General features: G+C 54.4%; 6 protein-coding genes across 6 annotated transcripts; 3 read left to right on the top strand and 3 right to left on the bottom strand.

Moving 5' to 3' along the window:
* Positions 1 to 6,854: 6,854 nt before the first annotated feature.
* On the top strand, positions 6,855 to 7,598 carry PUNSTDRAFT_76358 (uncharacterized protein; the record flags this gene model as incomplete). The annotated part of the gene is made up of 1 exon (XM_007388222.1): positions 6,855 to 7,598. A coding segment is annotated over one exon (744 nt), but the record flags the coding sequence as incomplete, so codon positions are not given.
* Positions 7,599 to 8,954: 1,356 nt separating this feature from the next.
* On the top strand, positions 8,955 to 9,362 carry PUNSTDRAFT_37529 (uncharacterized protein; the record flags this gene model as incomplete). The annotated part of the gene is made up of 2 exons (XM_007388221.1): positions 8,955 to 9,062; positions 9,120 to 9,362. Coding segments are annotated over 2 exons (351 nt in total), but the record flags the coding sequence as incomplete, so codon positions are not given.
* Positions 9,363 to 9,979: 617 nt separating this feature from the next.
* Positions 9,980 to 12,088, bottom strand: PUNSTDRAFT_47463 (uncharacterized protein; the record flags this gene model as incomplete). Its single annotated transcript, XM_007388220.1, has 7 exons — positions 9,980 to 10,051; positions 10,109 to 10,493; positions 10,546 to 10,708; positions 10,759 to 10,790; positions 10,847 to 11,072; positions 11,123 to 11,154; positions 11,211 to 12,088. 7 exons carry the CDS (start codon positions 12,086 to 12,088, stop codon positions 9,980 to 9,982), a joined length of 1,788 nt encoding a protein of 595 aa, XP_007388282.1.
* A 797-nt stretch (positions 12,089 to 12,885) lies between these two features.
* On the bottom strand, positions 12,886 to 15,583 carry PUNSTDRAFT_76415 (uncharacterized protein; the record flags this gene model as incomplete). The annotated part of the gene is made up of 2 exons (XM_007388219.1): positions 12,886 to 13,230; positions 13,295 to 15,583. Coding segments are annotated over 2 exons (2,634 nt in total), but the record flags the coding sequence as incomplete, so codon positions are not given.
* Positions 15,584 to 17,849: 2,266 nt separating this feature from the next.
* Positions 17,850 to 18,239, bottom strand: PUNSTDRAFT_34184 (uncharacterized protein; the record flags this gene model as incomplete). The annotated part of the gene is made up of 1 exon (XM_007388218.1): positions 17,850 to 18,239. A coding segment is annotated over one exon (390 nt), but the record flags the coding sequence as incomplete, so codon positions are not given.
* Positions 18,240 to 21,976: 3,737 nt separating this feature from the next.
* On the top strand, positions 21,977 to 22,551 carry PUNSTDRAFT_17540 (uncharacterized protein; the record flags this gene model as incomplete). The annotated part of the gene is made up of 2 exons (XM_007388217.1): positions 21,977 to 22,282; positions 22,336 to 22,551. Coding segments are annotated over 2 exons (522 nt in total), but the record flags the coding sequence as incomplete, so codon positions are not given.
* Between the last annotated feature and the right edge of the window lie 419 nt (positions 22,552 to 22,970).

Raw genomic sequence — 22,970 nt, 5'->3', positions numbered from 1 at the left:
AATGTAACCATAGAGCTTGTTGTAATGTAATCCATCAATGCCATCCATTCTGGCTCCCCATGAGATATGATACAATAAGAAGAAGATTGAATCATACACATATATATAGATATACCTGATGAATGGATGGTACACATGACCAAATTCTAAAGACATCTAACAAGATGTGACATAAAGTCTGGAGGTTTTTGGTGTATTTGAACCAGAATATATCATATTAAAGAGATGATTGATGTTACAAATCACCAAAATATGCCCAAAAAGTTCATAAAATTTCACATATTTGTGAACATTTTGTGACAAATGCTCAGGGGGACCTTCCAGATATCCTCATTTTTGTACTTATGTGCTCCTATTAGCTCCTATATGTTCCTATATACTGTAAAAGGCCCCAAAATGGCTTTATCTGCATGGATAGTCCAGTAATTACTTGACATTTCCCCCCTTTATGATACTAATTCCCAGAGGGGGTGTTTCCTGATGTGGCTCATGTGGCTTTCAATAAACCTAACCGGGGCGCGTTAGTCGTGCCCTCTACCGCGGTCCAGTGAGTGTGGACAAAGGTATGTTATTCACCTAACCGGGGCGCGTTAGTCGTGCCCTGGTTGGTGTGTAAGTACAAGTGTGCGATACATGATGTGTAGCGGTCTCCTCACCTCTACCGCGGTCCAGTGAGTGTGGACAAAGGTAGAGGTTCGGTTTGGCCAACCATCCGGGCTATGGCGTACGCCCGGAGGTTGCCGGTCCCGCATTGGGGAATAGTGACGCACGCGCCTATAGCGCTTGACACTCCTCCTCGTCGCAGACCCCATGCGGGTGAGCCTCGACAGGATATGTCTCCTCCTCCTCTCCATCCGGAAGCCCGACGCCGAGCCTCTTGCGAAGACGCGTGAACGTTGTGGTGCCGAGTGGTTTGGTGAAGATGTCGGCGACGTTGTCGTGAGATCGAACGTAGTCGAGTATGATGTCGCGACGAGCGATACGCTCCCGCGTGTAGTGGTAGTCGACATCGATGTGCTTCGTGCGCTGGTGGTGTGATTGCTGTTCGGAGAGTGTAATCGCGCCCTGGTTGTCGGCGCCGATGACAGTCGGTCGACCTTGTGCGAAGCCGATCTCGCAAAGGAGTTGACGGAGCCAGACGGCCTCCTTGGTCGCATTGAACATCGCAACGTATTCGGCCTCGGTAGTTGACGTACACTGCGGGAATCAGGCTGAATCTGGGCAAAATATATCAGAAATAATTTGCAAAATAATCCAGAAAAACTATGAGCTAAGTTGACCCAAATGATGTCAAGCTTACTGCAAAGAGACCGGGAAAGTAGTCATATTTTTGATATATATCTAGATCCTTGAGATAATTATGTCATAACTTCATACTAGCTTAGCTGCAAATATGTCAGTAGTAACCATAGTTATTATACAATAGTTTTGTGATATGTTTTTCCCAGATTTAAGGAATTTCCCGCTGTGGTAGTGACAATATCTTGTTTGCGCGAACTCCATGATACGGCCCCCGATCCTAGAGCGAAGCAATAACCCGATACCGATCGCCGGGTGTCGACGCAGTTCGCAAAGTCAGAATCTGTCATGCCGACGAGATGTACGCAATTCCCGTTTGAGATGCGACCGGTGTAGTCCGTCCCCGCGCCAAGGGTCAGTACAAATAGGCGGGTATGTCTGAGGTACCGTAGAATTCGAACCGCCGCATCGTAGTGGGCTCTCCCGGGATTGTTAACGAAGGCTGATACTTTCGTTACCGCGTATGCGATGTCCGGTCGAGTGGCGCAGGCGAAGTACACGAGGGAGCTGACGAGTTCCCGGTAGCGAAGTTTGGCGATGTCGCGTTTCTCCTCCTCGGACGCAGGTTCTTGCGCTCGCGAGAGCTTGATGCTCGGGTCCATCGGAGTGGATACGGCCCGAGCGTCGAGTTGACCGAATTCTTTCACGACCTTGTCTATGGCAGCGGTCTGGGAGAGGTGGATTAGCCTGCGTTTGCGGTCTCGGATAACATGGATGCCCAGGATATGGGATCCGTCACTCTTCGTGATCTCCCAGCGTGATCGGAGCTGTGCTTCGAATTCGTCATTCATCGAAGGGGAAGAGGCGACCGAGAGGAAGTCGTCGACGTGTACTGCAACAAGAATGAAGCCCGCCTGCGTGCGACGGCAGTATAAGCAGTATTCGACGTTCACGTGGTGAAACGACCATTCTCCCATCGCGCCGTTCATCTCGTCGTTCCAGACTCTTCCGCCTTGTTTGATGCCGTAAAGCCCCTTCATAAGCATCCATACGTAGTCTTTCGCGGGTTTACCCTCCTCCTCGAATCCGGTTGGCTGTTCCATGAAAAGCGGATCCGATAGTTTCCCGTGGAGGAATGCGGACTTGACATCGAACTGACGAAGATCGAGGTCAAGGGATGCGCAAATGTGAAAGAGCACGTGGATCGTCTCGAGACGCGCGGTAGGCGACGTGGTTTTGTCAAAGTCGACGCCAAACACCTGCAGGAACCCTTTCGCGACCCACCGGGCTTTGTAGCGGCATATCTTCCCTTCGGCGTCACGCTTGCGTTTGAAAACGGGCTTACCCTTCAGGATGCGCCGCCCGGCAGGGACGACCGCTCGGGGAATGAGCTTGTAGACGCCCATCTTCCGAATGGCGTCGAACTCCTCCTCGAGTGCGACACGCCAGAGCTCCGCCTCTTCGCCAGATAGAGCCTCCTTGATGGTGTTGGGTTCGGCATCGTCGGACGCAGCGAGGAGCACGAGGTCGTCCAGCATCTCGACATAGAGGTCTTCGACTGAGACAAGGTCATCTCCGTGGGCGTAGCAGCCGAGCAGCGTGTCGATGGGAGTATCAGGGTCCGCCTGCCATGCTGCGAACGCGTCGTTGTTCTGAAGAGCGGCCGCAGCCCGGCTGTCAGCACGGCGTGCGCGCTTCTCGGCCTTAGAAGCTCGTTTGCGGTCAGCGGCGGCGCGGGCCTCACTTCGCGCTCGTTCAAGCCGTGGATCCGGCTCATCCGCACGCGGCGGAGCCTGTGAGTTGCGCATCGGGCGGTCGGCAGTGAGTGAATTAGAAGGCAGGGACGTGGGTAACGGCGGGCGAGAGACAGGCGAAGCCGGGGCGTGGTGAGAGTGATCGTCAGGTGCCGGCCAACCGTGGTCTGGATGTAACGGGTCCTGCGCGGTGGACGGGGACTCGATAGATTGACCAGGGTGAAGAGGGCGAGCAGCCGTCTGATGAGACTCGACGAAGCGGACGTTGCGGGTGATGATTATCCTTTGACCTTCAGCGTGCCAGAGGCGGTATGCTTTCGAGTTCGCCTCGTATCCGACGAGCTGGCATTTGACAGACCGGGCAAGGATTTTCAGATTGTGCGAGTTCTGTATGAGCGCATATGCCGTACAGCCGATTTCGCGCAGGAATGAGACATCGGGCTTACGCCTAAACCATCGCTCGAACGGCGTTACACCTTTGGGCAGCGAAGCGGACGGCAGGTAGTTCGCGAGGAAGCTGGCAGTAAGGACAAATTCCCCCCAGAAGGTAGGCGGCAGTCCGGCTGCGATACGCATCGACCTTGCTCGACTCATGAGTGTGCCGTGCATCCGTTCCACTTTCCCGTTCTCCGCCGAGGTGTGAGGTGCCGTCCACTCCAGCGTGATTCCTGCCGAGGCGCAGAACGCGTCAAATCCGCAAGACTTGAGCTCACCGTTGTCGAGCCGCAACGTCCCAAGCGAATACCCAACCTGGCGAGCAACCCGGTTATGCCATCCCTGTACGACTGACCTCGCGTCGGACTTGTTACGCAGTAAAAAGGTCCAATTTCGTGATGAGAAGTCGTCGACTAAGGTACAGGAATAATGTTCGCCGGAAGGTGTCGCAGTGCGGTCAGGGCCGCCGGAAAGGTCACAGTATACTATCTCGAACACTCTCGTCGCCCTCCTCCCCTGCCTCTGCTTGGGAACAGCATTGACTTTCTGTTTACCAGAGATGCAGGGTTGGCAAATGGGAGGAGCGAGAGATAAGTCGAGGTGCATACCGGTGACGGCCCCGGACTTCGCCATGGATGTGACGGTGGCCTCCGCGGGGTGCCCGAGCCGGCCATGCCATACGTCGATTGGGATTGCGACGTTCGCGACGCCGTGACCATCGGAGAGGTCGATAGAGTAGAGACCACGCCCGGAACGGGTGGCTCGGGCCACGATTTGCGAGCCGCGGACGATGGATGCCCATGTTCGCGAGAACCGGGCGTCATAACCAGCGTCAGCCAGGCGCCCGACGGAGAGCAGTCGGATCTTTGCTTCCGGCAGCACGAGGACATCTCGTATTACGAGCGGGAGCGCATTCGCGACGTGAAGGCGAAGGTTTCCCATGAGCGTTGCGACACTGGCTGCCCCCGAGATACCCTTGATCGTGATCGGCGAGATCTCGCGAACGTCGGTGAGGTCGCTGCGATCTGGGGTGCAGTGGATGGAGGCGCCCGTATCCAACCACCAGTCGACAAGACCAACATGGCGGCTGGCGATAGCGGCGTTTGACGTGAGCGGGTAGCCGACAGGCGGAGAGGACATCAAAGGGGACCACGTCCAGTCCGACGATGGCGACGATGGCGACGAGGGCGTTGGAGACGTGTGGCACGAAGCGAGAGGGGACAGCGGGTCGTAGAACAAGTCGATCGGAGGTTTCGGAGGTGGAGTTGTGGAGGTGATAGCAACGAAATCGAAGTCGTCCTCGATGTCGCATATAGCCGCGGCTCCCCACACATCCTCATCCACGACGACGTTGGCGACGGCGGTGGGGGTAGATGAGGAGGCGTTGGGGACAGAGAGCTCTTCAGCGACGTAGATCTTGCCGTTGTGCTGGATGAGGGTGCGCTGGCCGTTGCCTTTCGGCCATTTCGATTTATCGTCCCTCTTCTTATCCTTCCAATCCTCCTTTTTCTTCCCCTTCTCATCGTTCTTCCCCCCCGGCCGCGGCTGGTCGCGAGACGAGTCGCGGCTGCGATGCGGCTTCTTGCCCTTGGGTGCACCGGCGTAGGCTACGGTGCCGGTGCGATCGCGCTCCCCCCGCGCCATTTCGACTTCGGTGCGAAGCCGAGTTTTGACGACATCGAGCGTGAGCATCTCGCTCGAGATGTGATTGAGTACGGAGTCACGAACGTGTCCGAGGTCGATGTCGAGGGCGTGGAGTATTACCATGCAGGCGAAGTTGTCGCATGTCGGCAGGCCAATGCTGAATATGCGATCGCTGAGCTCGCAGATGTGTTCGATGGCGGGTATGATCTGCTCCGAGCTGGAGCGAGAGATCTTCGTCTGGAAGCACTCTTCGAACAGACGGTATAGTACCACCGGGGTGGATTTCATGTGCCGGGCCTTGAGAATGGCCCAAGCTTCCCTCGCGGAGGAGGCGTGCTCGACTTCACGTTGTTCGGCTGAGTCGATCGACATCCGAAGGCAGGAGAGCGCCTGAAGGTCATTGAAGATCCAGGCACTTTCCGATTCGAGCTCGGCTTTCGTCGGCCTCGGGCCAAGGATTGGTCGGCGGACGTATGGAGCTTTGTCGCAGTCGAGATACTGCTGGAGTTGGCAACACAACGCCATGCCTTGGACAACGCGCACCACCCATTCGTGGTAGTTGTTCTGGCCGATGGACAAGATGTCCTTCTTATCGGCCCAACCGCCCTTGAACTGCGTAAACGCATTCGTGTTCTTGATGCGCTCGATGGTGAGGACTGGAGGCACGTAGGGTGATCCTGCGTCGGCGACGGCAGTACGATCGGGTGGGGGTGTCGCCGAGCGGGGGTAATCATGAGATTCCGATCGCGATCGTGATCGCGATTTCGATCGAGAGCGGGGAGCGGGCGGCGACTGAGCGCGGCCTCGCGTAGGAGGTTTCTGCTTCTTCTTCGCTGGGGCGCGCTTCGTAATGATAGCGGCCGGAGCAGCTGGAGTGGAGCGTGGACGAAGATTCGGCATAGTTGCCGAGATCTGATCAAGGGAAAGCGAAGGAAGGAGTGTGGGGCTGGTAGACCTAGAATACCAGGAACTGGACTGATTGCGGTGCGTGAGTTTCGCGCTCACGCGGTTTCCGATCAACAGGCGGATTGCGCGTCCGCCGCTGGGGAATCCGAGGAATCTAAAGCGTCGATCCGGGTGGTAGTTGATTGGCGGGCTCGGTGACTTAGAGCCCAGGGCTCATAACCTTTCAATAAACCTAACCGGGGCGCGTTAGTCGTGCCCTCTACCGCGGTCCAGTGAGTGTGGACAAAGGTATGTTATTCACCTAACCGGGGCGCGTTAGTCGTGCCCTGGTTGGTGTGTGAGTACAAGTGTGCGATACATGATGTGTAGCGGTCTCCTCACCTCTACCGCGGTCCAGTGAGTGTGGACAAAGGTAGAGGTTCGGTTTGGCCAACCATCCGGGCTATGGCGTACGCCCGGAGGTTGCCGGTCCCGCATTGGGGAATAGTGACGCACGCGCCTATAGCGCTTGACAGTGGCATGGAGACTGCACTTGGGTTCGGCGAATTTCTGGAGAAGTATCTTGACGACTACCGCGAATACGGAGCTCCATTCAGTGGACCTTGTTGGACAGTATCAACAGACGGTGCTTCAGTCTTCCGTGGCGCCTGCTATAATGTTTTTCTGTGTCGGAGAGTGATGCCTGACAACAAGCTATATCCCCTTCTCGCCGGACTCGATGGTCTTAATCTCTACACGAGAAAGGACAACATCATATGGGGTCCCGATACCAAGCACATCGAGAAGCGTAAGTTCCAGTACATATATGATCCACTTTCGATGCTGATGACATCCTTTTTAGGTCTGTTCAATCTAATATCTGGGTCTGAAGGCCTTATGATTGACGGCGAAATTGTCAATCGCGTGTCACTTGAACGCTGGCTCCGCCGACTACCTGACGTATCGGATGCAATTCTCAAACGGCTCTTGAATAGCGCAGACCACCAGAATGTGCCACGAGCAACGGAGGGTCTTTCTCGCGTCGTTGAGATCGGTACACTCGATCTCGGGAAGCTTGTGACCTCGCCTTTGCTCACACCACAGGACTTCACTGAACATCGTGCATTCATCATTCTTGGTCGGCTTTGCAAATCATTTCTCGAGGCCTTCACAAGTCCAAGCTTGTGCCTCACCGAGCAGCTGGCTAACCTCTCTCGCCTGCAACATATAAATTTTGCACTCTACCGCAAGTATGGTTCCGCATACATCTCCCCCCAGCTCTACTCAGATCTGTGCGCTCTTGGAAAGAGCGCATTCTTCGTTGTCGCTCAACAGAAGCTTCTTGACGATTCCCAGTCCGTATATTTATACCAGCTTGGCAGTGATCGTCTTGAAGAACTTTTTGGGGAAGTACGAACAAGCACACATGACTCGAACTACGACATTCTTCAGCTCTCTCATGAACTCTCGGGATCTGCGGCTCTTGTTGAGGTGTACAATCGTAACCCTGATCTCAACCGAGGCCATCGCAGACTCAAATTCGGACTCGATCACGTCAACCCCCGGTTCTTCACCGGTGATCTCACTGCTTGCAATGCTAATCTGACGACGGCATGGAACTCTGGGCGGATACAAGCTCTTGCAGATCTTAGTGCTGTGCGGATGACTTTCGACTATGCTTTTGCGCTTTTGTCCCCTGACGTTGATTTCATGCGACCAAATGGTAACGGTGTTTATCCTGGACACGTAAACACCCCTGATCGTTCACTGGACGAGCCGACACTCATAGGCTCTGACTTGGAGACGGATATCCCGGCGCCGGCAGCTGACGATACTGAACCGGATGAATACAACTCCTATGGGGATCCAACAACAGCAGAACACGATGACGCTGCCGATGAGGAGCCGAATTCCAATGAATACCTCAACTCTGAGCTTGCTGATCTCGAGCTCGATGATCTGATCACACAACATGGCAATGATAACAAGCTCGTAACATCTGAACGTAACGACAGTGACTGGCTCTTAATTCCGCTCGAGAACGGCACTGTCAAGCGCGTACACAAGGCTTCGTTACTGAATGCTCTCTTTACCTGCGACTTCAAGCGACTCTCTATCGAACGACTTCTCCGTGTCAGGTGCTACACTCGCGACTTCACAACTCAGACTGAGGCTACCGAATTCGTTGATGATTCGGAGACATTCGAGATCGGCGACTGTGGGCTTGGGACTATCAGGTCAGCGGAGACAGCTGCTCTTGGTGTGATCAAGGTTAGTGCACTGGAGCGCAAAGGAAAACGTGTCTATGCAGTCGCTCAGGATGAACTTGGGGTCGCATCATCGCCGATCACGGTCATTGGACAAGTGTTCGTCATGCAACCACATTCATCCCCTGTCGCCATCACAGACAACCCATCAATCACACCTGAGCCGTTGTCTCCTGTATTGCCATATACCACAGCCTCGCCATGCGCTGATCAATCGGATACATGGGTATGGAATGGACAGTATGCCGCCTTTGCGCCAGCGAATCACAAACAGCATCTTCCAGCGGGCAAGACCATCAGCCGACATGCAGTTACCGTTCGAATTCCTGGTTCTCTGTTCTTCCCGGTTGATCTCGACACCATGCCATGCTCCTCGATTCTCCCTCAGGATAGAGGTGTCTTGGAGCTGAAAGGTATAACAGATACTTGGTCTATACCTAATTCTAGTATTCTTGCCACATTCGAGGCTGTGTTTGGTACCTTAACAACCACGGAAGCGAAGTCACTGCTCTCTCGCGTCCCAAGACATGGACTCAGTGCATCGTTTCCGTACCGACACCCGTATTGTATGTCGTCCGCCCCTTTTCTCGTAACAATCTGAACATGCGCTTTAGTGAGCAAAGCCTTCATCCTGTACAAGCCATCGCTTCCAGTACTCCTGCCGGCTGCTGCTCAAACCATCGAAGGATCAATTGACCCTCGAATGTCGCCCCGAGAGGGTTACTATATCTGCTATCAATGCGGCGAGGAAATCAAGTCAACATCTACCCGAAACCATGTCGGTGGTCATATCTTGAGAGAGATGTGCCGCCGATCATCGCAACCCATCGAGCCTGGGGTCAAGAACGCCGTGAGTAAACCTTTCTATGCCTGCAACACGCGCTGACAGCTTCAGATCGTGCTTCGCGACCCTTGCGGATTCTGTGGTCGCGAGGGAACTTGCGAGACGACACTCGCGCCCTCATCGCGCAACCCGAGCGGGACACGAACCGCCGCTGCTGGACCCTCCAAAACTCGAACGAAGACCTACTCAGTATGTTCGACGTGCCCGCACGCCCACGAATTCAAGTATGGCAACGCACGAAAATCGACATCGAATACGCCGTGCTCGAATGTGCCGATCGAATGCACTTTGTGCGAGAAAAACACCGGCGCACAGATCCATCCACCGTACTGGAAATACAACCTGCCGTATCACGTCAAGACTATGCATCCTGCTCACTGGGATGTCTTGAGCGAAACGCCAAAAAACCTTCCCTCCTCTCTTGCCGAGGATTCACTAATCTCCCTGGACGAATATAAGCATTTCCGTGTTTCGTATCCTCTCACTGGCATTCTGACAGATGGTACACAAGCGTTGAACACAGCTGTTGACCCGCGCAGCAGGAAGCGTACACAACAACAAGCAGGATTGGCGAGTGCGAGCGCCGGGACTCAGACCGTGAACGGGGCAAAACGTGCAGCTTTAACGGTCACTGCGACAGCATTTCACGCTGGAAACACATCTCAGGAGGTGTCTGGCAGGTCCATCTCATAGAAAGTAGCCCAGTGTAATTGCTTGTTGCATCACCATGCGTATACAGCGCGTTTATCGTAGAAACAGCGAGTGTAGCCCCAGGCAGAGCTGTCGTCGGAGTCACAAATTTGGGTTGTTGGGTTGCCTCTGGTTTCCGGGGTCTCTCCTGTCAAGTTTCTGCATTCGATGTCACGAAGTTGCGACCTGGTGGCCCCTTGCGTGCGCGTTGAGCGTAGCGCTTACGATATTGCAGTCGCAGTTGGCTTCGCCGTCGTCTTCAACTTTGCCGCTTTGCTCTTGCCGCCCCACTCCTGTGATATGTCGTAAACTCGCCGGACCGTATATAAATGACGAGAAACATAGCGTACCTTCTGTCCTGCGAGTCCGAGAGCAACCCAGGCGGCTTCTACATCCTCTCGAAGACTTTTTCCATGATGTTCAATGTAATGCTTCGCGAACAGGTTCCTGTTGTGGCAGGTTAGCAAAGACAGGAACGAGTAAGCTTGAGATACACGCCTGGGTGTTAACAAGGTGGTGGTACGCTGCCATACCCCCTTGGCAGACGTGGCGACTAGCGCCGAAGGCCCGGAGGCGCCGGGCAAAGTGGAGATGGCGGGCGAGGTGGAGGCGCTGGGCGAAGTGGAGGCGACAACCGGCGCGTTAGCAGTCGTATTCGAAGCCAACATCACAGTGCCGCCGGTTGACGCGGTCTGCAACGTATTTGCAAGTGCTTTCGGGGTTGGCATCGAAGCACTAATGGGTTTTGCAATAAGTGTAACGAATGAACACGATGGAACTTCCTCACAATGGGCCCGTAATCTTCAACAGCGCAATCGGAGCCTGCTTCGGTATCTCGGGCAACCGGGAAGGTGCATGGACAGGTACACCCATGGACGGCTCGAGGACAGCACGAGGGGCGCCTGATACAACGCGTGCGAGTTCTACCAATGCGCCGGACTTGTCAGTATCTATTGTGAATTCTGGTGAGCGCAGTCATCGTGACTTAGGCAGGACTCACTGCGCGTGTCAGACCCATCCCCAGCAGTCAAACTGTGAGGTACATCATAGTTAGCGAGAACATCGAGCAATAGCTGATGTATTCTCACCCGAGTTTGCCACGAGAGTCGACGGTTTCGGAGGAGGCGTTCTTGGTTGTTGGAGACGCCGCGAGATGATTGGGCCGGGGTTCACAACTGTTCGTGTCATTTTCCGGTACCTCCGGCAATCGGACAGGTGCTTCCATAGATACGGCCATGGACGGCTCGAGGATAGCACGAGGGACGCCTGATACGACACGCGCTAATTCTACCAACGTGCCGTACTTGTTGGTATCTATTGTGAACTCTGGTGAGCGCAGTCATCGTGACTTAGGCAGGACTCACTGCGCGTGTCAGACCCATCTCCAGCAGTCAAACTGTGAGGTACATCATAGTTAGCGAGAACATCGAGCGATAGCTGATGTATTATAACCCGAGTTTGCCACGAGAGTCGACGGTTTCGGAGGAGGCGTTTTGAGGGTCTTGCTCGTCAAGGCTAGGTGGTCCTTCATCGATAGCTTCAAACGTGTCAGAGACGTCAAAATGCAGAGGCTGGGGGTCAGCAGAGATATCTGAAGAAGTATTGCCGTTGTTGTTGTCATCGACAACCAAAAGAGCATAGGTCGCCGAGGTCGCAGACTTGGAGGAGCTCCTAGCTTTCTTGCTGGCCGGCACCGTGTCAGATGACACGTCATGAGAGTGCTTCCGCGTTGTCATATCAGTATCCGTTGATTCAGCGCCGAGCGGCTCCTCCTTGACTGCGGCGAGGGCAGGCTTGCGGACATTTTGATTGTACCAGGGAGAATATCTGTCGGAACCGAGCACGTCCGTCTTCCAGTGATTGGAGCAGTATCTGAGCTCTTCATATGACAACTCCATGTGATGGTGTATGTAGGCCAGAACACCTGCAGATAGCTTCTTGAAAGATGGCTTAGAGGCACCTTTGGAATGGATCTCCGCAAAGAGTGTATCGAGAGATCGCCGCATGGCGGCGGCACGTTGGCCTGAGACCACGGAGCCATCAGAATACTGGATGTAACGAGCAGCCACATTGATGTCTTGAGTGCAACGAGTTCCGCCCCTTACTCCTGTATCCTGGGAGTCACCCTTGGAGTGCTGGTTTTGCCGACAGAAGTTGGCCCACGTTTCGCGATCCCAGTATTTGACCTTGGGGTAGTGGGCGCGGTTCAAAGGAGGTACGGGATTGACGTTAGGAAGAGAGTTGGCAGCGCCCAGAGGATTGAGCAGAGCGGCTTCGACCCGACCACTCAGGTCAGCAAAGTTAGCTCTGAAACGGCACCGTGGCGGCATGAGGTTATCAGAGCCAGGGTTTGGGACAAAAATAACAAGATTCGTCACCGCAACTCCTCATAACGCCCCTGTAAGAGCCTCCATTCCATTTGTGAGGTCGTGAGGTTCTCTTGCAACTGCATGTATGCGGCATTCTGGGCGGCAAGAAGGTCTTCGTGAGATGCGCAGGCGAGTATATGCACTGGATCCGGGGCGGTGGCGGCCTGGGACAGCAGATTCAACACAACTCTATGTCATCGGGTGTATATATGCGTGCTCCCAGCTCACCGGTTGTCCAAGAATAGGTTGGCGAAGACGGAATGCCAACGACGACGCAGGTCTAGTATTTGAGAAGTTCTGCTGGCCATGGAGTCCAACAGACTGATGGGGAGTGACTGGAAAGTCATGGTCCTCGAAATAGGCTGTGTTATCGTCACTGAGAATAGAACTCGGTAGGATCGGCGAAGAAGAGTGCCCAGAAAAAGACGAAATGGAGCCCATAGAGAAGAGATTAGGAGACCGGGAACTTGGCGGCAGCAAGCTCATGACTGCTATATGAGGCTATGGAGCGGAGACAGCAGATGCTCTGATGTACAAACACGAAGAAAAAACTCGGCGAAGCTTGGGATGGTACAATGCAAAGCGCGAGTCCCGGAGGAGTGCAAACCTATACGAGCATGTGATCGTCCACCACAGGCAAACTCGACATGCACTGCGGTGTAGTACACAAAGATGGACTATACAAGCTGTTTCAAGACTGCAGTGTTGGGACAGATGTTCTGTATAGGTTGAGCGACTACCTATGGCTCTCAGAATATCTAGAGGCTATCTACAAGAGTCTTTAGATCATCGTAAAGTATAGTTGTTTCATCAGCAATGTCTTCAAGAAGAAAGTAACGGTTTGGCCAGTGCTGAAGTCCAAGAACTGATGTTGGAATCATTCCAACCACTGCACGGATATCCTCTACATTGACCACCACTAACCCATTGACATCTTGCTTATCACAAAGCCAGATAGTATGAAAGGACTCCTCGAGGATATCACGGTCAGGAGCGCCATAGAGATTGAGAACAGCATAACCTTGCAGCTGCCTCTCAACACCAACCAGGGCGGAGAAGTAATACAGCACTTCTCCAAATGTTACTTGATTCTGAAATATGAGCTGAGGTAGACATGGTACGACATGAGCATCTCATCACTATTTCTGAGAGTCGGTATACACTGACCTTGACATTCCTTGCCATGCGGACATCCTCAAGAGATTTCTTGCGTTCGGCATACAGTGAGCGTGTAATATGCCTGAGCCCACACCCTAGCTGAAGCCGTCCCCATTTTCGAATCCTTCTCCAAGAATGGTCATCATGAAAGTGATCCCACATGTATTGGGCGATCACCTGGGACTCATTCTCTGGTATCTGAACGTCGTGTGATTCACGGGGCTGGAGTAAAGCATAGGTATTTGCCAGAGGAAGTGATGTTGTCGGAGCCCATGGTACTGCAGGTTCAAGCTCTGGAATCATGGACATCACTGCATTTTTCTGCAAGCGGCAAAGGCTGCGCTGAGCAAGGTTAGCGTAGAAATTGGATGGCTGTCGGATTTCTTCGCCAAGGTTGCCGATAGCCCGCTCCATTGTCCATTGTGCTGTCAGTGCCAGTGAGCCAATGCGGGGGACCTCTCGGGCGACATGGCAGAGGCCATGAATACTTTGTTGACAGAAATGTAGACGGCTTGTCATCCGGCAGTAATAGTAAGACTCGTACTCATGTATGAAAACGACGTTGAGTGTCTGTGAGATCGGAAGAAGCTCTTGCTTGATTGTATACTGATGCAGAATGCGTGTGGACAGAACAAGCTTGCAATAATTGCGGAAGTATCGCCGAGGAAGCCTGTGATGAAGGAGTGCTGGGCTGAGGCCGAAGAAGTATGTCTGAAATTCTTTGGCCTTGTAACCACTTGTGACATAGTCTGCAACATTTCGTGGTGCAATATCAAATATGCCAGGGATGTATGGAGCGCACGCTGCAACATCTTCTCCGTGTGCTTTCCAATCATTACCAGAAAGACATATCCAGTCCCATGGCTCTCGATCATGCGGATCTCTATCAATAGTTCCACGCCAGAGACTGAGCATCAAGTCGGGCTGATTGAGTGATGAAAAATGCATGATATCCGGGGTAAAGCAGGTAGGGATGCCTGATATTCGTGAGAGGCCGGAGAGGATGCTCGGTTTGGATATTCCGAGTTCTCGTCGTAGCTTTGTATATTCGTCTTCTGTCCTTGCTTGGAGCAGATGAGCAAGTGCTGCATTGTATTCTTCATGCGATTGAAGTTGCAGGTCGTTGGGGTTCACATCATCGTGAGTGCACCCAGAGACACTGTAGTCAATCGGCTTCAAGTGCGCCGGATAGTATTTTTTCCCGCCTGGTTTGCGCCGACCTTGCATTGGGCAGTTGCCACGACATCCTCGCTTTCCTTTATGACCGACTAAACCTCCAATACTCGCAAGGCCGGGCCCATCGGCTGTAACAAACACAAGATAAGGGTCGTCGATTACCACCCTCTCTTCGCTCGCATCCCACACTTTGAAGCCGCCGCGTCCATGATTGTCAAGTGGTGTTTCGTTGTGTAAAGCTTGCAAATGATGCATGCTAGGATGAAGGAACGAGTCTAGATTCTTGGGGGCACCTGGAATGATACAAGCCGGGAGGATATATTGTTTCTTTGCGCGCAGATCCGGACTGAGATCAAGAATTTGCCATATAGCTATCCAGCAATCCGACGACTTGTGGCGAAACAGCTGTGCACCATCACAAGAGAAAAGGACCACGGTGTCGTTCCCGTGGACTACTCCATTAGCAACAGCTTGTAAAAGCTGCTCTCCATGGTATAGATCTGTGTATTCGGATACCGTGCCGCCGTTGCTGTTGAGCGACGTAAGAGTTTGTGCCATCTCCCGAGCCCGATAATGCATATTCTCTGCACCCTTTTTCGACCGTTTCTGCGCCTGAATCTGTGGGCCTAAAGGATTCGTCGAAAACTGAAGCTGTGGCTCCTTTCTCCTCCCTTCACTTCGCTCCAGCGTCAACGGATCGTAGCGAGGTTCACCACAATACGGGCATTCCTCCATGTCCGCAAAAGGCCCGGTGAACGCGGCGCAGGATTTTACACACATATCATGCATGACGGCAACAACTCCAGTGATATCGGCAACTCTTCGCCGTATGCGATCGTACGAATACACATCCTTTTCATCCATGTTGAAGCGCCGTTTGACCGCGGCACAAACGGACTCATAAGCAGCTCGAGAGGCGTTATCGAGAGCAAAATAGATATCGAGGAAGAAGCGGAGGTTATCGTCAATGTCGACAGGTTCACATGGAGGGTTGCGAAGCTGCGTGAGTACTTTGGGCGATAGGTGACCAGCATCCAAAGATGCACACTGAACCGAGGCAACAAACTTTTCAGCGAGTTGCAGATCCGGTAGGCATGACTGCAGTCCTGGAGCTTGGAGGGCAGATACCCGGCGAGCGTCGGAAGCGTGGTGCGCCTCCTCTTCCTCGTCATTCTGGTCGTCTTCCTCTTCATGCTGCAATGCGGGTCCTCGCTGAGCTATTTCTTGACGTCTCGTGTTCTCTGCCGCTTCAGCCTCCTCTGCGGCTCGTACCCTGGCATCGGCGACACTGCCGGTGTCTTGTTGGTCGAGCTCGTCGCCATTTCTTTCGAAAAGGTCCGGGTCGGAGATGCCTTCTTCGCGTACTGGGCCAGCGTCTCCATGCGCTTCATCTGACTGCGAGCGAAGGAGACTTGGAAAACGTTCAAGATGATTGTCTTCAGATGGGCATCATTATTCTGAGGACTCATGTGGCCTGGAGCGTATGATGTGGTATGTGCCATTGTATTGACTCTGCGAGATACATTGCTAGCTGTCTGTGTACTCGAATATGCTGTTGACGGCATATGTTGGGTGCCCGGCCTGCGTTGACGCTTTGCAGCATGCAGTCAGAACGATGAATTTGCGATCAGTGCACACCGCGTACGCACCTCTTCATTCCTTGTATCATAAGGCTCCTGTTCATCCTCATCTAACCTCTGTCTCTTCGAAGACGTACTCCTGGGGGCGGCTCTCGATGTGTTTGCTCCAATCTGGTTCGGGCGATCAATCTCCGGCAATCCACTATGTTCCAGGTACTCTTCCAGGTAACCTTCTCGCTGTGCGTTGTTGGCCATGTCTGCTAGCAAATACCCCAGTGAAACGGAGTACGAGAGAGTGAGCACGTTGAAAGAAACGCGGTGCCGGCGTAGTCAAGACAGAGTCGGGAATAGGTACTTGCGCGGCAAATGCGCATCGCCATAGACTTAATCGGGCAGATGTCGCTTGATTTGCATTCATCCATACACATTGCATTCAATATTTATCGGACATCATTGCTTTGGGTTGATTCTTAATTACTGTCTGTGAACCTAAAGTATTTGTCGATGTGGCTCCTGTTCCCTCCGGGACAGGCCACTTGGAGGTAGTCGATATCACCGCCATCCAATGCCTAGTTGGATGGATTCCTGTGCCTACTAGCAATGAGTGGGCAATCATCGATTGTAGTGGGGCTTTTGCTCGGGCAGTACCATGTTACAGTGCACGATACGATCTAATATCAAAAGCAAGCAGATGACCTTATGAGCTGCTGCCCGTGAGCATTAATTGCGCGCAGGGTGAGGCCTCGAAGGCAGTCACGGCGGTGGTCGATGCCGGGCGTCGAGGCGCGTCCTCGGCGGTGGTCGATGCCGGGCGTCGAGGCGCGTCCTCGGCGGTGGTCGATGTCATGCGTCGAGACGATGGCGCGCTGCTTGTTTGAGGAGTCGTCGGTCGTCGATGGGGGGCTGGCGCAGAGCCTCTGGCGTGTGCCGGTTGAGCGGCACCGCGCGGTGGCCGCGTCCTCGGCGGTGGTCGATGCCATGCATCGAGACGATGGCGCGCTGCTTGAGGAGTCGTCGGTCGTCGATGGGGGGCTGGCGCAGAGCCTCTGGCGTGCGCCAGTCGAGCGGCACCGCGCGCGGTGGCCGCGTCCTCGACAGTGGTTGATGCCATGTGTCGAGGCGCTGGCACGCTGCTTGAGGGGTCGTTGGACGTCGATGGAGGGTAGAGGGCAGGCAGTGGGTCACGGTTGAGGGCGGGCAAGCGATTTGTTCGACGTTTCGTGACCGTGCGGCGCGCTGGCGAGCTATCTCCGGTCGAACGGGGCGACACGCTTGTGCAGCACGAGGAGAGTGCACATCGCGGCACTTTTGGGGGATGGTGATGACATGGGGTGTTGTCCAGCAGCTGCCCCGGGGGCATCTCTGAGCGTGTGCGCAGGTGAGGTCGACGGGGCCGAGCGTGATGAACGGGTTGGGCCGGTGGACGACGTGGGCGAGGAGGGAAAGGAGGTCGAAGCCGGAAGAGGAGTAGATGGGGAGCCCGAACGTGGACGGGTGCGGGAAGCGGTCACCAATGCGCATATACGCACCGATACCGATCGCATCGTTCTGTTCGACAGCCGTCTTGTCCTCTGAATGAGACAACGAACGCAAGAATCGCTGCTCAACAACTGCCGCAAGTCGTTCGCTACGGCGCTCCTAGACATGGCGTGAGCCTTGCTCCTGCCGCTGCCGATGTTCGGCCCTTGGGCGGTCGAAGCGTAATTGACGACGTAGCTGCCGTCCTTCAGTCGCTGCAAAATGGCGTTCGGCTGCTGGGTCAGATCGACCTGGAAACCGACGACAAAGGCGGCCTCTTCGCCCGGCGGGACGGGGATAAGGGAGACGAGGTTGACGAACGCGTGGCCGCCCCTTTTGTAATTGATGAGCGACACCTGGCACTCTTTGCCGGCGGCGAGGGCCTTGTGCACCGTGCGCACGCTCTCGGGGCTCGTCCACTTGCGCTCGTCGGCGGGCTGGATGTTGCCTCCCGGGGCCTGGAGAAAGCGGCAGTTCCTGCCGACGACGTCGGCTTCGGGGTAGCCGGTGAGCTGGAGGAAGGTAGGCGAGGCATATATGATGCGCTGATCGAAGCGACGGGTGTCGACGACGGTGAAGGCGCAGGTGAGGTCGACGGGGCCGAGCGTGATGGACGGGTTGGGCCGGTGGACGACGCGGGCGAGGAGGGAAAGGAGGTCGAAGCCGGAGGAGGAGTAGATGGGGAGCCCGAACGTGGACGGGTGATTGAGGAGCGGGAAATGCGACTGCTGTGCCCGCAGCGGGGCGGACGCGGCGGGCCAGTGGAGGCTGCTGGGGGGCGCGGGGGACGCGGCGTAGGCGGCAGACGAGTCGAGGTAGGAGTCGACGACATCCTGGCTCTCGCTCGATCCCGGGCTGCGATAGACTGTCTCCCCAAAGCTTGCAGCGGGCCGTCAGCGACGCGATCTTCAACGTCCAGGACGGGGCGCGCAAGTACTCACTCCGAGGAAAAGTTGTTGGTGAACCAGGCCTGGCTCAGCGAGCTGGACGAGCGAAAGCCGGCGGCGAGGAGGCCTGCGGGGAGGACCTCTGCGCCTCCGCCATGGGTGAGGGTCGGGGGGCCGCCGAGGACAAAGTTGGGGAGCTGGAACTGGAGGCCAGCGGGCACGGGCTGCTCGGCGGGTGGGCGGTGTTGGTGGGGCGCCTGGGAGGACGCGGGGTCGTCTTGGAAGTATCGGTCGAAGGGCATGGTGCTCGCGGTCATGGCGGGGGGGTCAGAGGCCGAACTTCATGCGAGGAGGGCGAACGCGCGAGGGGAGGCCATAACGCCCCACCGGTTACCCCTTGTCCGCCTGGCTGACAGAAGGGCGTGCGCGAAGAAGGCGCGTCTTCGACAATGGGCCCAGGGTGCATCTTCGAACGTCTGCCCTGTGGTTTCAAGAGCGGGTGCAGCACGTCTTCGAGTAGGCTGTTTGGAAAGTGGGAAGGGTGGGCTTGGAACATGGGTTGGATGATGTGTGCGGGGAAGTAGTGGGCGACGAGCACGCGTGGCTCGGTGTATGATGAGCACGGGGCAAGGTGGATTGTGTGCAACGTCACACCTGAATTCAAGTATTAGCTCATTGGTTTTACAATGGTAAGAGGAAAACTCGGAACATACCATGCCCTCAGCATATCAAACATATCCGAAATGCGCACAGCACTGTGAGGACACGTAGATCGTTGGGGGGTTGGCATGCCAGGTTGTCCGGGGGTTCATCTTGCAACGGTGGGCACAACCGCTATAGACGCACACCCCATCTTCCAACCCATATTCTCTGAGCAGGCTCAGAGAACGGCATGACTCTACCAAGGCCCGTGCCCTTGGCCATGGCGAGAGTGAACCCATCGTCTATGTCTTCGCTGGCGCTGTTGAGTTGGACGAGGGGCTGTGCAGCTTGACCGCGCCCGTTGCTGCGCCGCTGCAGTCAGTACGTGAGTAAGGGGGCGCCAAGCGCCGCGTCCGACTCCCCCATGAAAAGGATCCCGGGCAGGAGACAACGCCGGTCCACAGTGGAAAGGCACTGGCTGATGTACTCAAAACTGACAGGCTCCTGCGCTGTGTGCACACCACATCTTCTTTTGACCACCCACAACTTCGGTAACTACTAACTACTACCGTATTGTACATTTTTCTTCGGATTAGATCTGGGCAGAATTGAGCATCTCACACACTCCCAAGGCACATCGTGCGCTGGTGCATCACCTTCCGCTCTTGAGGATGGTCTCTTAATTGTGATGCACCACAGATGATCCCACATCACTGATGAAAACTGTACTAGAGATATGAAGAAATGTATTAGTGCTCTCTAGAGATTATCTGATCGGGACTGGAAGCGAGTCAGGCACATCTTGTGGTGAAACATGGTCTCTGCAAAAGTGAACAATTTCTTCAAAATCAGCGACTCCTTTGATTCACTGGAAAACTCGGATCTAGGATATTAAAGCATGAATCTACCACCAAGTATTATATCAAGGCTTTCAGGTTTGTCCTTCATACGGGATTAATGTTTGTATCAAGGAGTGCGGCGGCACCAAGCAGTGTGTACCCCAATAGGCAAGTGTCATGGTGCTTCGACGTATAGCCACTGGCCAAACCTTGAGAGACTATGATTACGTAAATAGTCTTGTTTCTCCCACGATCAGTGGCAAAGGACCATGGGAAACTGCCGCGGCTAAGGCCGTTTCATCCCTGAACTGATCTCCATATTTATGTAAGCAGTCCCACACCTACAGCTGTCACGCTCCCACGCCAGAGTCAAAATCACGCTCTATCACGCCTTCATCACGCTTTGGCTGAGGGTCACGGATTTGTCACTGTGACCGAAGTGGTCGGAAAAAGAACCAACTCCTTCCCTTCGGGGGAGTCGGAACTGGCACGTGACTCAGAAGATGGGGACTCAGAAGATTCAAGATGATCATCTTCAAGTAAGCGTATCGTTATTCTGAAAATTGATGGGCCCAGAGCGTATGATGTAGTACAGTGTTGTACGAGTCGCGACTTTCAACTTAGAGCAAGTCACGACTTTGATGACTAGCCAGTGACCTGCCGCGACTAGTCGACCGACTCGGCCGTGAGATGTACAAGTAGCATAGCCATAGACCAAATACAGCAAGTCCCCTTTCATGCGATTCGAACTCCGTGTCGTCCGTCATGGACGAGCGTGCCCGCGCAACGACTCGGACTACGAATCTGATGCCCAACGTGCTACCTGCCCGGATACGGACCGTGGATTCCCCGAAAGCATTCGGGCAGGGAAGCACAGGATCTCTGGCAATACGGTGCCAACTACATCACCTCTGTGGGCGGAGCCGGTGCTCCAGGAATGGGAACCGGAATATCTTCTGTGGTCAGTCGCCAGTTATTCGGAGCCACTGATTAGCATGTGCTGAATGAGTGTATGGTCTTAGCTCATTGTATCTTGTAACCATGGCTCGATCTCCGAGGCAAAGCCAGAGTTTTGAATAGGTAAGAGCACATGTGTACATTGCTGGAATAATATCGGTCTAAATTCGCTGCTTTAGCCCTGAAGGCAATGAGGAGGCGGCAGGAGGCATCGAGAGGGTTCATGGATGCAGTGAGTCCACGATCTGACACGAGTATATAATGTCTGACAACATATCTGCATCCTTAGCTCGCAATCCCCTTCGGATACGATGGCTGCAGTTCTCCCGGGACCCTCTACGGATTCTCACTCGCATCTTGGCTGGTGGCGGGCGCATTTTCACAACCACCCCGACTACGTTGGCAGCCACAGGGGCCAGAAGAACCGGCGCGCAAATCCGAATGTGTTTGCTGGTGATAAAGCGAAGACGTGGTGTATGAAGTGTCAGGACGTCTGGGTTGATGCACAGCTTGCCTCAGATGCACAGCAGGTCCTGTCCGGCGTACGCCAGGCGCCACGAACTCGACAGGAAGTTATACGTTTTGGTGAGTTTCGATGTCTCTGACGTAGCTATGCATATGCTAACAGGAGCGCGATAAGAATGGGACCTTGATCCTGATGAGGCTAAGACAGCCGGGACGTGGATTGCAGCTCGGAAACAGAATCTACTACGACACCTTCTCCTCTGTCCGTGCGGGTGGCCCGCTGATATTCAATCAGCTGCTCAAGCCGAGCTTGCGTCGCCTATGTCACCTCAACCACAACGTTATCTTAGCTCGACTCTTCTCAATACGCAACCACCTCCTGTTTTCTCATTGCACGGTCAAGAATATTCCTTCCCGCAGTCTATCTCACGCCCAGCCTCTGTACATGGCTCCGACGCCGGACAGTCACGCTCCGCATCACCCTCCATAGCGTATTACGATGGCTCTACGTCAGCCGGGTCACCACCGCCTATCTCAGAGACATCGTCTGGCACCGAGCATCTTCGTGTGGTTGCTGGCAAGCGGCGTCGACGCGGCATATCTCCGTTGCCCAGCGTTACAGCACCGATATGGGATGGGGCTATGCAGGCGCGTTTTGAATCTCGCATAGCGCGCATCACCGCATCGGCAGGACTCCCACTCTCTTGGGTGGACAACCTCGAATTCAAGGCTTTCGTCGAGGACTTCATCCCTGCAGCCCGTCTGTTCTCCCGACGGACCCTAACTAGCCGGATTCTTCCGGCAGAGGTTGCAGTAAATCGGCGCAGCTGTGTCAGCCGCGTCAAGGATGGCGAATGTACGATCGCGTATGATGCTTGGACTGGGAATAACCAGCAAAACCTTTTACCGTTTCAAGGCCATGCGAAGGGCGAAGTGAGTCCGTCTTTATACTGCGTACCTCACTACTTATACAAACCTGGCAATAGATATTCACCATATCCGTCCACGATATATCCGGAGAACGGAAGTTCGCCATCAATCTTCTGCCACTCATCGAACAAGCATACGAGGATGCACAGAACATCTACGGAGTCAATGTCGTTGCAATTGTTTCGGATGCCGGCGGTGATGCACGCGCTGCTCCTCAAATGTTCGGCAGAAAGCATCCCCGACTTGTAATCCCAGATTGTTACGCACACCAGGTGAGTTGCCTGACATGATCATTAATCGTCTGCTTGGCTTACAACATTGGCAGATTAATCTTGTTGCTGGAGACTATTTCCGCGCAGATACCGAATTTATGTCTTTCGCAAAGGATGCGGAATTCCTCATTGGCTGGTTGCGGAACAAGACTATTGTTCTGGCGGAGATACGTATGATTCAAGAGCAAGTTCGGCTGGCAACTGGCTCCGGACAGATTCTGACCGTTCTCCGCGCGGTGATCACCCGATGGACATGCCATTACCTCGCTTTTCGTCGGCTCCTTCAACTTCGCCCCACCCTGGACACGATGCTGGCACACGATAAGGAGCGCATCTGTGTCGGGGATGCAAGCAAGCTCATGCCTCTCCGAAGCGATCGTGCTGGCACCGAGCGTGCGGAGAAAGCCATTCGGATTCTT

This window comes from Punctularia strigosozonata (assembly GCF_000264995.1).
Source record: "Punctularia strigosozonata HHB-11173 SS5 unplaced genomic scaffold PUNSTscaffold_17, whole genome shotgun sequence".
Lineage (NCBI taxonomy): Eukaryota > Fungi > Basidiomycota > Agaricomycetes > Corticiales > Punctulariaceae > Punctularia > Punctularia strigosozonata.
The sequence above is the reverse complement of the archived record's forward strand: the minus strand, read 5'-3'. Positions and strand labels throughout refer to the sequence as shown.